Genomic DNA, 14789 nt, shown 5'->3' with positions numbered 1-14789 from the left:
ATGGTGCTAGACCAATGCAGGGGAGGTTTGGGCCCAACGGGTCCACCCTTTTCTAGTAATCTATTAATTATTTCTGGCATTTATTTTAGATTTATAACATACAGTATTTTTTTACGGTTTGGTACTCTGGTTATAAACACTATAAAATCTGTGTCTGCAAAGAGTGAAGAACTGAGTTTTCTCAAAGATACGGTACCTGTGTGCCCCCTCGTTCACACTGTTAATGCAGAGTGTGAACATGTTGTAACTTTAGGAATTAGTGTACCACTTGGTATGAAGTTTGATACATTATTGTACCAGCCCCTGCTGTTAATGGAGTCATGGGTGTCTTCAATAAAATATGTTTTCCTGTTATTTTTATCTTATTATTTGCTCTATTATGCAGCAGCACTAAAGAGCATCTGGTGGCTTGAGTTTTGGGATTTTGCTGCTTGAGAGATCAGCAAGACAGTGATCCAATGTGAAGTTAATAGAGAACAGGGATCTCCAAGTGGGGCATTGATGATGGCTCATGGTGAACACAACAGATACGTTGGTCAACTCATGAGAAACAAATACGACTTAGTACATCTGAGGGCAAATGATATTGTCAAGCTCCCAGGAAGACAAAGAACTTGGTTACCTGGCCGAAAGTGAAGATGAAGTTGATGTTGTTGGTGACAAATGTGACGTGCAACCAGGAACCTAAGGAAATTGTTGATGAATACAGGGTCAGGTTATAGACAATAGCAAAAATATGCAATTTCCAGAGCTTTTTAAAATCAGGCTCTGCTTGGTGTGAAGACTGGCTGATGGGAGAATTAAGCATGGAGGACTTAATGCCTGATGTAGAATGTAGATAGGCCACTGGATTAAGACTTTTAAGAACATGTTACAGTTTTGCTTGTGCAGTGATTTTGGAGTGCAGGCACTGGCAAGCAAAAGACATAATGCAGCAACCACATCTTTAGCTCACATGATCACAAAAAGCCACACTGGCAGGATATCATGCATTGCAAGAACTGAAAAAATGGCAAACACCTGTGCAACCAACACAGGTTGTACGTGGCAATGGAGGTGTACTCATGTCCCCAAAATGATTGTGATATTCATTAATGTAGATGTAGGCCTGCAGCATTTTTGTGATTATAAGATTGTAGTTTTGATTAAACAGCTGTCTGGGCAAGATACACATCATATGGTTGAGGATTAGTTGATAATAGCTTGTGACTTACATGACTAATTCTCAGTGCAACTCTATTCAAAACTGCAGTGCCACTTTGTGGGAGTATTCTGGGGAAGTCCTGCAAATGCTTGGGGTCATATCACGCAAAATCTGAACATGGAGCGGAAGCTGCAAATGATTGTGACCAATTAATCAAGATGGTTCATTTAGTTTATTGTCACGTGTACGAGGTACAATGAAAAGCTTTTGTGGCGTGCTGGTCAGCAGAAAGACAATACATGATTACAAAACGGGCCATTTACATACGGGTTGAAACTAATGGGAAAAGAGGGTACATCTGCATGTCTGTGTGGCAGATTATATTTTCACTATCTCACAGTGGCATTGTCGAGTACAAGGCTGACATTAAATGGCAGTGAGCCCATTTATTTGTGGCAAATCTTGGTTCACTATTAATCTAAGATGGAGTTGTAGGAGGAGCAAATTAGAAAAGAATAGGGTGTTGGTTCAAGACTGCAATTGGGCAAACCCATTAATGATGATTCCCCAAGGCACATAAAACTGCATTAATGTGCAGCTTACACCACTACTTAAAAAGAACTCTTTAGATGAGCAGTATCTCTTGCCCAACTTGAATAAGTTGAACAAGTTTGTTTACAGAGACAACTAGTACTTCCAACAAGCCACATCCGAATCATGCTGACAGGCAGTTGAACATGGACTCAGAGTCTGAATTACCTGACAATTAATATTAACAAGAATTGATATCTCTATAAAACGCTACCATATGGGGCAAAGTAAGCCCTAAAGTAAAGCCCAATCTGTAATGGATAAAATGCCATAAGGGATCCTGAAGTGGCCGTGCAATCAATATTAAAGCCTCAATGCTGTAGGGAATGAACAGTAGAAACATAGAAAATAGGTGCAGGAGGAGGCCATTTGGCCCTTCGAGCCAGCACCGCCATTCATTGTGACCATGGCTGATTATCCACAATCAGTAACCTGTGCCTGCCTTCTCCCCATATCCCTTGATTCCACTAGCCCCTAGAGCTCTATCTAACTCTCTTTTAAATTCATCCAGTGAATTGGCCTCCACTGCCTTCTGTGGCAGAAAATTCCACAAATTCACAACTCTCTGGGTGAAAAAGTTTCTTCTCACCTCAGTTTTAAATGGCCTCCCCTTTATTCTTAGACTATGTCCCCTGGTTCTGGACTCCCCTAACATTGGAGACATTCTTCCTGCATCTAGCGTGTCTAGTCCTTTTATAATTTTATACGTCTCTATAAGATCCCCTCTCATCCTTCTAAACTCCAGTAAATACAAGACTAGTCTTTCCAAACTTTCCTCATATGACAGTCCCTCCATCCCAGGGATTAACCTCGTGAACCTACGCTGCACTGCCTCAATAGCAAGGACGTCCTTCCTCAAATTAGGAGTCCAAAACTGCACACAATACTCCAGATGTGGTCTCACCAGGGCCCTATACAACTGCAGAAGGACTTCTTTGCTCCTGTACTCAAATCCTCGTTATGAATCAATGTTCAAAGAACCCAACTAAATTCTTAGCTAGTTACGACATACAATGTACAGCTGAAACAGAACTAGTGTGCATTTTTCCAGCCTAAAGTTATCCATCTGGGATTCAGAATCGCAAGTACATTCAGAGATCTGTTTGGGAAAAGGTGCCAAACTAGGTGCAAAAGAGCCAACTAATGTTACGGAACTTTAATCTTTCCTCAGGGTGCTTAACAATTGCTTGAAAATGTTACCAAATTTGGCCAGCACGGCGAGTCCCCTTCACAAGTTAATACACAAATAGCATCATTGGAGCAATAGAGGAAATATAAAATATGTAAAATTTAGTCATGAATCATTCCTGATCCATTGTGACTTGTGTTAACCATTACAACCATCATGTGATGTCTCCAGTTATGGGGCGGAATATGATCACTATGCACATAATGGAGCCAACTTTTGTGTATACACACGTTTTATCTCCTTGAAAAAAAACTGCACACGTTTAAAAAGAGGCCTTGACCATTGAAATGGAGGTTTTCTGATTTCAGAAGTTACAGGTTTACAGGCATGTAAACACAGACCACAAATCAGCGGTGGGAATCCTCTAGGGAAAGAATATGTCCTCTTAAAAATCAGCATAGCCGTCTTTGTGCGGGGCTGCAACAGTTGGGGAGATAATAAATTCATACTTCTCATCTATTTATTACTAAGGAGAAAATTATGAAAGCTAAGGATTTGAGGTATAGCAGCTGTTTACTTCATGATAAACATGAAGTATCAAAGAGGAAACATTTGTGGTTTTAAAGTACATTAAGATAGATGAATCCCCAGGGCCTGACCAAGTGTATTCTTAGACCCCAAGGGAAGCTAGGGAGGAAATTACAGAGGTTCTTGCATAGATACTTGCATAATCATTAACCACAGATGAAGTTCTGGAAGACTGGAAGGTGGCTAATTAATGTTGTACCATTACTTAAGGGCAGCAAGGACAAGCCAAGGAACTACAGAGCAGTAAGCCCGACATCAGTGATGGGAGGGTAGACATAAAATGCTGGAGTAACTCAGCGGGTCAGGCAGCATCCCGGGAGAGAAGGAATAGGTGACGTTTCAGGTCGAGACCCTTCTTCAGACTGATATCAGGGGAGGGGGCGGGACAAAGATAGAATGTAGTTGGAGACAGGAAGACTAGTGGAAGAACTGGGAAGGGGGAGGGGATAGAGAGGCAAAGCAGGGATTATCTGAAGTTAGAGAAGTCAATGTTCATACCGCTGGGGTGTAAACTACCCAAGCAAAATATGAGGTGCTGTTCCTCCAATTTGCGTTGGGCCTCACTCTGACAATGGAGGAGGCCCAGGACAGAAAGGTCAGATTGGGAATGGGAGGGGGAGTTGAAGTGCTGAGCCTCCGGGAGATCAGGTATGTTAAGACGGACAGAGCAGAGGTGTTCAGCGAAACGATCGCCGAGCCTGCGCTTGGTCCTGCCAATGTAGAGAAGTTGACACCTGGAACAGCGGATGCAGTAGATGAGGTTGGAGGAGGTGCAGGTGAACCACTGCCTCACCTGGAAAGACTGTTTGGGTCCTTGGATGGAGTCGAGTGGGGAGGTAAAGGGACAAATGTTGCATCTCTTGCGGTTGCAGGGGAAAGTACCTGGGGAGGGGGTGGTTTCGATGGGAAGGGACGAGTGGACCAGGGAGTTTCAGAGGGAACGGTCTTTGCGGAACGCAGAAAGGAGTGGAGTTGGGAAGATGTGGCCAGTGGTGCGATCCCGTTGGAGGTGGCGAAAATGTTGGAGTTTAATATGTTGTATGCGACGGCTGATGGAGTGGAAAGTGAGGACAAGGGGGACTCTGTCCTTGTTACGAATGGGGAGAGGGGGAGCAAGAGTGGACCTGCGGGATATTGTGGAGACCCTAGTGAGAGCCTCATCTAAAATGGAAGAGGGGAACCCGCGTTTCCGAAAGAACGAGGACATCTCCGATGCCCTGGTATGGAACACCTCATCCTGCAGTTTTTTCCCTACACATCAGTGATGGGAGAGTTGTTGGAAGGAATTTTTATTCTTATTATTGAATTCTTGTTCATCTTCACTGATGCTGCCTGATCCGCTGAGTTACTCCAGCACTTTGTGCTTTTCATGGACTGATTAGGGATCGTCAGCATAGCTTTGTGCATGGCAAATCATGCCACACAAAGAGTTTTTGAAGAGATAATGAGGGCAAGGCAGTGGACGTTGTCAAGACCTTTGACAAGGTCCTGCACGGTTGGTTTGGCCGGAATGTCAGATCACATGGAATCCATGGTGAGCTAAGCAAATGGATTCAAAATTGGCTTGAAAGGAGTCAAAAGGTAGTTGTGGAGGGTTGATTTTCTGAAGGGGGGGGGGGGGGGGGGCCTCTGACCAGTATTGGCCGTAAGGGTCAGTGCCCTCCCTAGATTTACTAACGGTGTAGTTAACAATGGTTCTCTGAAAGTAGCGAGTCAGGGGACAGAGTGGTAAAGAAGGTGTTTGGCATGCTTGCTTTAATTTGGGACGGATATGGAGTATAAAAGGGTATGGAGTATAAATGTTATGACAACTAGTCAAGCATAGACAAGGTGGGCCAAAGGACCTGTTTCAGTGTTGTATAGCTCTATGGGCAGATTCATGGGCTAACGGGCCATTCCAAATTGTCTTGTGTCGGTATGTGATAGAATTATTGGGAATGGGGAAGAATATAAATGGGAAGAAACTTATGGGTTCAATGGTAGTTTATTTGAGATGGGGGAGAACCTTAGGGGCAAAATGGTTCTGCTGTGAGCCAACACAGACATGATGTTCCACAGAAATACAAGTGTGAATATACCTTTAAGAATTGAATGATGTAATATTTGGTACATTTTTGCTCCAGCCTCTACTATATTTGAGTTGACTGCCTTTAGCGTTTTGTTAAAGATAAACATAAAATGCTGGAGAAGGGTCCTGACCAGAAAGGTCACCTGTCCATGTTTTCCCAATGCTGCCTGACTCCGCTGAGTCACTCCAGCACTCTGCGTCTTTCTTTGGTAAACCAGCATTTGAGGTTCTTTGTGGACGATTTGTTGATAGGCACAAAATGCTAGAGTAACTCAGCGGGACAGGCAGCATCTCTGGAGTGAAGGGATGTGGTGTTCAGCATTTTGCGTCTGTCTTTGGTGTAAACCAGCATCTGCCGTTCCTGCCTACACTCGACGTTTTGTTGGTAGATCTACCTGTGTGTTTATAAGGCACAGACAACCGACGGTACCAAGTCGTTACCACCAATCGCAGCAGAAAGCAGTCACTTGTGATTACCACCGGCTATTATTTCGCAGGCACGCCGGTTATAAGAGGAAAAAAAAGTTAAACATCATCAAAGCAGGACAATGGCGGGTAACTAAGGCATCGATGTTCCTTAGTAACCACGCAGCCGGCGGGCCGCCAGCTTGTTCTAAACGGCCGAACCAGCGCGTTCACGGCCGAACCAGCGCGTTCACGGCCTCGCCGCCAAGAGGAAAAAAACACATTTGAAAGGCCACAGTGATGCAAACGGAGCGCATCGTGTCCCAAAGTGGAACTTCTCGGGCGGGAAGGAAGGAAAGGGAGGGAGGGGGGGGGGGTTAAAAAATATATAAATAATTTCCACTGGGCCATCAAGTCACATGATCAGGAGCAGCACAGCACAGTTACTACCAGAGCTGATTTTTAAAAAAAATCAACATACAAAAAAAAATCCAGAACATAACAATAACCATCACCTCTCCTCTCAACACACCTTTCGCTTGTCCGAGTGTCCAGCTCGATAGACGATAAAATGAAATAAAGTTGGGGTCCATTGCAGGTCTGGTTGGCCGGTCTTGTGGTCGGCGCGATGTCCTCCGGGAGTTGTAGTTCGTCATCCTCCATTTTATGCGTATTGCCAAAGGCAGTGGGGCGGTAAAGCAAACTACAATATCCGTCAGCCACCGCGCCCCCTGACGCAAGCGCACTCGATACCAGACCCCCCACTCGCCGCTGTCTCTTCTTGGCTTCAATAAAGGAGACTTGTTTCGTTTCGTTTGATAACGGAAACTGAGTGCAGGGAGAAAGAAAGAAGCCGAACACTTCCGTGTTTCGCCTCCCAGTGAAGAACATCACTGACAGAAACGGCCTGTCTTGTTTGTCGACTGACCATGACACTGTGAGCTGTGGCGATTACAAAATATATATATATATATATGGACCGATTTCATTGTAACCTGGATTAATAAATGAGACAATGCTACAGGGTTCCAAGAAAAAAGACAGACGTATTCTATCGGGTACGTGTCCGGATCCTAAATGCCAGGCTCGGCTGTTTTTCCCAGCCTATGGAGTCAGTATAGAATGCACCGAATGCGGCCAGCGCCATGAACAAAGAAATCTGCTCAAGGTAGAGGAAGTCACCGACCCTGACGTGGTGCTGCATAACCTGCTGAGGAATGCTCTGCTGGGAGTCACGGCCCCCAAAAAGGGCACGGAAATGGTGAAAGTAATGGGGTTGTCCAACTACCACTGTAAGCTGCTGTCTCCCATCCTCACCCGGTATGGCATGGATAAGCAAACTGGGAAGGCCAAGCTACTGAGAGAGATGAACCAAGGGGAAATGTTTGATTGTGCCTTGTTGGGTGACAGGGCTTTCCTTATTGATCCAGAGCACATTGGAACTATGGGCTATGGTAAAGATCGCTCAGGGAGTTTGTTATACCTCCATGATACCCTAGAGGAAATCAAGAAGGCAAATAGTAATCAAGAATGTTTAATTCCTGTTCATGTTGATGGTGATGGCCATTGTTTAGTTCATGCTGTGTCTCGGGCCTTGGTGGGTAGAGAGCTTTTTTGGCATGCCTTGCGTGAAAATCTCAAACAGCACTTTAAGATAAACCTGGATCGTTATAAAGCATTGTTCCATGACTTCATTGATGCAGCAGAATGGGAGGATATCATTAACGAATGTGATCCTTTGTTTATACCTCCTGAAGGAGTTCCTTTGGGTCTACGTAACATCCATATATTTGGTTTAGCAAATGTATTACATCGCCCAATTATTTTATTAGATTCCCTGAGTGGAATGAGAAGTTGTGGAGATTATTCGGCTACTTTTCTTCCAGGATTAGTTCCTGTAGAAAAATGTCAGGGAAAGGATGGACAGCTTAATAAACCTATTTGTATTGCTTGGAGCAGTTTAGGACGCAACCACTATATACCTTTGGTTGGAATTAAAAGAGGCCATTTACCTATGCTTCCTTTGAAACTATTGCCTAAAGCCTGGGGTGTTCCACAAGAGCTTATTCGAAACTACATTCTGTTTAAAGATGACAGTTGTACATTAGGAGGCGACCGAAGTTTGCAAGATAAATACTTGCAGAGATTAGTTGCTGCAATGGAAGAAATTTTCTTGAAGAAGCATGACATCCACCCTTCACTGGTAGCAGACGTGCATCAGTATATATACAGAAGGACAGGGGTAATTGGAATACAACCTGAAGATGTAACTGAAGCTGCAAAGAAAGCTGTAACTGAAAATCGTTTGCAGAAATGTTTGATTTGCGGTGCTCTTTCAGAGCTTCACGTGCCGACAGAATGGTTGGTTCCAGGAGGAAAGCTATACAATTTAGCTGCAAGCACGCATGGTCAACTGAAGCCAGACAAAAATTACAGCTTTCCTGTTAACCATCTTGTCTGTTCCTATGACCCAAAAGATGATGTACTGGTTCCAGATTATAATTTGAGTCACTTAACATCTTGCAACTGGTGTCATGGTACATCGATGCGCCATGTTAAAGGAGATGGTTCAGTTGTGTATATAGATGGAGATCGAACGAACTGTAGATCTGCTGGAGGCAAATGTGGTTGTGGTTACAAGCATTACTGGGAAGAAAAGGAATACGATAACTTACCTGAAGCATTTCCAATAACTTTGGAATGGAGTGGAAGGGTGGTGCGAGAAACTGTGTATTGGTTTCAGTATGAAAGTGAAGTGTCTCTAAACAGCAATGTTTATGATGTTGCTATGAAGCTTGTCACCAAACATTTTCCAGGTGAATTTGGAAGTGAAATTTTGATTCAGAAAGTTGTTAACACAATATTGCACCATACAGCCAAAAAGAATCCTGATGAATATACACCTGTCACAGTAGAAGGTGCACATAGTCATAGAGTTGGAGACTTGCAAGATGAACCAACCTCAGAACCGCATTTGCCTACCAAAATTATTTTAATGGGTCAGAAATCAAAGACTCTGCACAAAGAAGAATTGAACATGAGTAAAACTGAACGAGGTATTCAGCAGAATATTAGTGACCATGCAGCACTTTCGCAAAAGCGAAAAACTGACAAATTACGCCAGGATCTGAAAGGACCAGGCCAGCCATCTGTTCATGGAATTGTGAAAAATGGTTCATCATCTGCCCCAGTTACTCCCACTAAGTCCCCTTTCTCACCATTACCTACAAAGGAGAAAAAGATTAGAGTAACCACTAATGATGGGAGACAGGCAACACTAACTCTTCAAGTATCAGTAACTTTTTCTGAATTTCAAGAAAGTATAGCAAAAGAATTTAAGCTTCCTCCACATTTGCAATGCATACGGTATGGCTTTCCTCCAAAGGAACTGCATCCTCCCAAGGTGGGATTTGAGAACGAAGCTTTGCCCCTACAACATGGTGATCGTGTATCAGTGGAGATTATGAAGGACAACAAGGAATCTCTGCCTGCTTCTTCAACATCTGTGGCTTGTTCCTGGAAAGCTGAAGAAGATGAAGCATCTGGTCAAGTATCTGTTAAGGAAGTGCAAGACCACATTGATCTTGAAATGTCATCCCTCTGTCTTCTTGCAACTTTAATGGGTGAGAGGTTATCTTTTTCATATCAATTTATCATTGTGGTGTAGAATTAATAGTTACCATGAAAAAGGAAACAAAAATAGAAATTTGAAGTAAATGCTAGGAAATATATACTAATATATTTCTTACTGGTTTCCTTTGATTTACTTCCTGAAACGCCTCCTGGTCCATGTACAATCCACATTAATTTTAAGAGTTGAAATAGATTTGCTGCAGGGCTGCAACACTATTTAACTGTGTATATTTAGCATGAGTGAAGCTAGTTCACTTTTGGCAATCACTGCCATGATGTGGTGAAGCCTGCAAATTAATTAATCTTAGTTATTTGATCTAATTAAATTATGTTATGTGCAAAGCATCAGGATGGAAGAACAGACAGCATAATAGTATTGCAGCATTTTGACCATATTGGAAAATATTGACATTTGAAGCTTGTTGATAGAGTAAGGGACAGATTCTGGAGTTTAATATATCTGGGTTGTTTGTATTTGATTAAATTCATTGCCGGCTCAAATACACGACCATCATTTGCCAATGAGGACAGAAGATCAACTGAAATGCATTAAAGCCACAATTGCATGCCGGAAGCAACTGCAGATGCTAGTATACACGAAAAAATAGACACAAGATGTTGGAGTAACTCAGCGGGACAGAAGGACTCTGCGTTTCGGGTCAAGACCGTTCTTCAGACTAAGAGTCAGGAGGGGGAGTCTTGAGATATGGCGGGTTTGGTGCGAAAACGAGAGATCAAAGCAGAGGAAAATAAGGAATGGTTCTTGGTTATCTGAGGGGAAGGTGACAAGGAGGCATACAATCAGTGAAATTAATCAGGACAGTGAAACTAGTCGGAGAACTAGGGTGGGGGATGGATGGAGAGAAAGGAAAGGCAACAGTTACTTGAAATTAGAGAAACCGAAATTCATACGGCTGGGTGTAAACTGCCAAAGCGAAATATGAGGTGCTGTTCCTCCAATTTGCATTGGGCCTCACTTTGACAGTGGAGGAGGCCCAGGACAGAAAGGTCAATATGGGAATGGGAGGAGGAGTTAAAGTGTTCAGCAACCGGGAGATCGCTTAGGCCTAGGTGGACTGAGCGGAGGTGTTCAGTGAAACAATCGCTGAGACTGAGCTTGGTCTCGCTGATATATTGGAGTCCACAACTGGAACAGCGGATACAGTAGATGAGGTTGGAGTAGGTGCAAGTGAACCTCCACCTCGCCTGAAACGACTGTCGAGGTCCTGGGACGGAGTCGAGGGAGGAGGTATAGGGAGGGATGTTGCTTCTCCTGCGGTTGAAAGGGAAAGTGGTTTGGGTGGGAAGTGATGAGTTAACCAGGGAATTGCGGTAGGAACAGTCTCTGCAGAAAGTGGACGGGGTGGAGATGGGAAGATATGGGTAGTGGTGGGATCCAGTTGGAGATGGCGAAAATATCGGAGGATTATGTGCTTTATGCTAAGGGTGAGGGCGGGGCGGGGCGGGGCGGGACGGGGGGGGGGTGTGCTCCTTCCCTGTTGTGACTGGGGAGGGAGAGCAAGAGTGGAGCTGCGGGATGCCGAGGGGACCCATCTATGATGGAAGAGGGGACCCATCTATGATGGAAGAGGGGAACCTCCGTTCTCTAAAGAAGTGGGACATCTCGATTGTAACATCTCGGAGCCACAATTACATTTCTTTTGAAGATTTCCAAAACTTATTTGTGGGCATTTTACATAACTTTCATGTAAAATTAACTTTGTTAGTAGTAGGATAGAACAATAATTGCCGAAGATTTGATTGTTTTATTTATTCAATTCCATTTATAGTCTCTCAAAGTAAACTTTATTTATATGTTTTGTAAATGCAATATTGAGAACTGGACACCATTAATAGCTGTTCTATTACTGGTACTTTTTTACCTGTAATGTTAATGAACTAAATCTGTTAATCTTTGTTGTTTTATGTAAACAATCCTTCAAAATTCAATTATATCAGTAATACAGGCAGGCATTTTGTTAGGTCTCTGGATTAGAATAACTAGACATGTATTTTGGCATTAGAAGTCAGGCCCATTTCACTTGACAGATGCTTCCTGACCTGCTGAATTCCTCCAGCACTTTGTCTTTTGTCGAGAATTTTGTCCATTTTGCATGAAATTGGGTGACAATGGCTTGGCACATTTAGTATTTTCAGACTAAAAAACAGTGTCAGAGTTTAGTTTCCTTCTGATCTCAACAAATAATTACGACTTTAAGTTCATTCATGTGGTTATGTGCCAGCTACAGAAATTGTATTTTCTGTTATGGCTCACCCACAAGTTTAATTAAACTTACACAAACTATTACACAACAAAACTTAAACATTTAAATTTGTTGCTCTTTTCCACCTCTTTTATATGGGTGCAGGTCTGAGGTTTCTGAATAGTAGCCAGGAATAGGAATCTAGGCCTGTAATGCTGTCCCCACAAGTAGGGAAATTTTATTATTAATCAGACTTTGGATCCTTTGTTGCAATTGTTTCAGTGCAAAATTGCATAATTTTTTTACTCACTAGGCCATTACGGAGTCCAATGCTGCAGTTAAAATATTTCTTGCTACAGAATGTTTCTCAGTTTTAAAATATAGTCACAAAGATTTGCCACATTGTCAGCGGTCATTTTATTCATAATTATGAGAGGGAGAAGGTTAAATCAAAAGTGTCAGTATTGTAGTTGAACAAAGGGGACTATGAAGGCATGAGAGAGGAGCTGGCCAAGGTTGACTGGAAAGGGATCCTAGCAGGAATGACGGTGGAACAGCAATGGCAGGAATTTCTGGGCATAATCTGGAAGATGCAGGATCATTTCATTCCAAAGCAGAAGAAAGATTCTAAGGGGAGTAGGAGGCAACCGTGGCTGACAAGGGAAGTTAGGGATGGAATAAAACTAAAAGAAAAGATGTTAACACAGCAAAGAGTAGCAGGAAGCCAGAGGATTGGGAAACTTTCAAAGGACAACAGAAGGTAACAAAATGGGCAATATGGGCTGAAAAGATGAAGTACGAGGGGAAGCTAGCCAAGAATATAAAGGACTGTAAAAGCTTCTTTAGAAATGTTAAGAGAAAAAGATTAGCAGCAACAAATGTGGGTCCCTCGAAGGCAGACACGGGTGAAATTATTATGGGTAACAAGGAAATGGCAGAGGAGTTGAACAGGTAATTTGGATCTGTGTTCACTAAGGAAGACACAAACAATCTCCTAGATGTACTAGAGGACAGAGGATCTAGAGGGATAGAGGAACTGAAAGAAATTTTCATTAGGCGAGAAATAGTATTGGGTAGACTGATGGGACTGAAGGTTGATAAATCCCCAGGGCCTGATGGTCTGCATTCCAGGGTACTCAGGGAGGTGACTCTAGAAATAGTGGACGCATTGGTGATCATTTTCCCAATGTTCAATAGATTCAGGATCAGTTCCTGTGGATTGGAGGATAGCTAATGTTCTCCCAGTTTTCAAGAAAGGAGCGAGAGAGAAAACGGGGAATTACAGACCAGTTAGCCTGACATCGGTGGTGGGGAAAATGCTGGAGTCAATTATTAAAGAGGTAATAACGGTGCATTTGGATAGCAGTAAAAGGATAAGTCCAAGTCAGCATGGATTTATGAAAGGGAAATCATGCTTGACTAATCTTCTCGAATTTTTTGAGGATGTGACAAGTAAAATGGATGAAGTGGAGCCAGTGGATGTAGTGTATCTAGACTTTCAGAAAGCCTTTGATAAGGTCCCACACGGGAGATTGGTGAGCAAAATTAGAGCACATGGTATTGGGGGTAGAGTGTTGACATGGATAGAGAATTGGTTGGCAGACAGGAAGCAAAGAGTAGGAGTAAATGGGTACTTTTCAGAATGGCAGGCAGTGGCGAGTGGAGTGCCGCAAGGCTCGGTGTTGGGGCCGCAACTGTTCACCATATATATTAATGATTTGGATGAAGGAATTAGAAGTAACACTAGCAAGTTTGCAGATGACACAAAGCTGGGTGGCAGTGTGAACTGCGAAGAGGATGTTAGGAGGTTGCAGGTTGACCTGGATAGGTTGAGTGAGTGGGCAGATGCATGGCAGATGCAATATAATGTAGATAAATGTGAGGTTATCCACTTTGGCGGCAAAAACAAGGAGGCAGATTATTATCTCAATGGTATAAGAAAATAACTGCAGATGCTGGTACAAATCGATTTATTCACAAAATGTTGGAGTAACTCAGCAGGTCAGGCAGCATCTCGGGAGGGAAGGAATGGGTGTCAGGTTAGGTAAGGGGGAAGTGCAGCGAGACCTGGGTGTCCTTGTACACCAGTCACTGAAAGTTGGCGTGCAGGTACAGTAGGTAGTGAAGAAAGCTAATGGCATGTTGGTCTTCATAACGAGAGGATTTCAGTATAGGAGTAAAGAGGTTCCTCTGTAGTTGTATAGGGCCCTGGTAAGACCACATCTGGAGTATTGTGTACAGTTTTGGTCTCCTAATTTGAGGAAGGACATCTTTGTAATTGAGGCAGTGCAGTGTAGGTTCACGGGATTGATCCCTGGGATTGTGGAACTGTCATATGAGGAAAGATTGAAAAGACTAGGCTTGTATTCACTGGAGTTTAGAAGGATGAGAGGGGATCTTATAGAGACATATAAAATTATAAAAGGACTGGAAAAGCTAGATGCAGGAAAAATGTTCCCAGTGTTGGAGTCCAGAACCGTCCAGGGGCCACCGTCTTAGAATAAAGGGGAGGCCAATTCAAACTGAGGTGAGAAGGAACTTTTCACCCAGAGAGATGTGAATTTATGGAATTCTCTGCCACAGAGGGCAGTGGAGGCCAGATCACCGGATGGATTTAAGGGAGAGTTAGATAGTGCTCCAGGGGCTAATGGAATCAAGGGATATGGGGAGATGGCAGGCACAGGATACTGATTGTGGATGATCAGCCATAATCACAATGAATGGCGGTACTGGCTCGAAGGGCCAAATGGCCTCCTCCTGCACCTATTTTCTATGTTTCTATGGATTTGTGGGTTTTGTTATGTATTTGTCTCCTGCTTTCCCCAAAAAAGGAATTACAGATATCAATTTTGTATGTTAAATTATGGTTTCCATTTGACAGGCAATATAGGAGGACTGAAATTATGAATGTCGGCCAAACACTGTGGGGGGAGGAAGTAGCAGAATTCTATATACAGGTAGTTAATTATTTTTCCAAAATGGAAAACTGAAGAAAAAAAATAGAGAAAATACAGTGTAGACAGGAAC

General features: G+C 43.1%; 2 protein-coding genes across 6 annotated transcripts in view; one reads left to right on the top strand and one right to left on the bottom strand.

Annotated features, from left to right (window-relative positions):
• The window catches only part of sgk3 (serum/glucocorticoid regulated kinase family member 3), an 85944-nt gene extending 79390 nt beyond the window's left edge, over nt 1-6554 (bottom strand). Inside the window, exon 1 of one of the 3 annotated variants that reach the window (XM_078398101.1) lies at nt 6458-6554. The gene's annotated coding sequence lies outside the window, so the exon portion shown is untranslated. Of the gene's footprint in view, nt 1-622; nt 643-6440 lie in introns of those variants that run through there. The other 2 variants (XM_078398108.1, XM_078398110.1) reach the window with 2 other exon arrangements.
• A 141-nt stretch (nt 6555-6695) lies between these two features.
• vcpip1 (valosin containing protein (p97)/p47 complex interacting protein 1) overlaps nt 6696-14789 on the top strand; it is a 33875-nt gene continuing 25781 nt past the window's right edge. For all 3 annotated transcript variants that reach the window (XM_078398100.1, XM_078398099.1, XM_078398098.1), the window contains exon 1: nt 6696-9548. In XM_078398100.1, the coding sequence (XP_078254226.1) occupies nt 6941-9548 (2608 nt within the window). In that variant the 5' untranslated portion in view covers nt 6696-6940. The remainder of the gene's footprint in view (nt 9549-14789) is intronic.

This window comes from Rhinoraja longicauda, chromosome 4, assembly GCF_053455715.1.
Source record: "Rhinoraja longicauda isolate Sanriku21f chromosome 4, sRhiLon1.1, whole genome shotgun sequence".
Taxonomy (NCBI): Eukaryota; Metazoa; Chordata; class Chondrichthyes; order Rajiformes; family Arhynchobatidae; genus Rhinoraja; species Rhinoraja longicauda.
The sequence above is the reverse complement of the archived record's forward strand: the minus strand, read 5'-3'. Positions and strand labels throughout refer to the sequence as shown.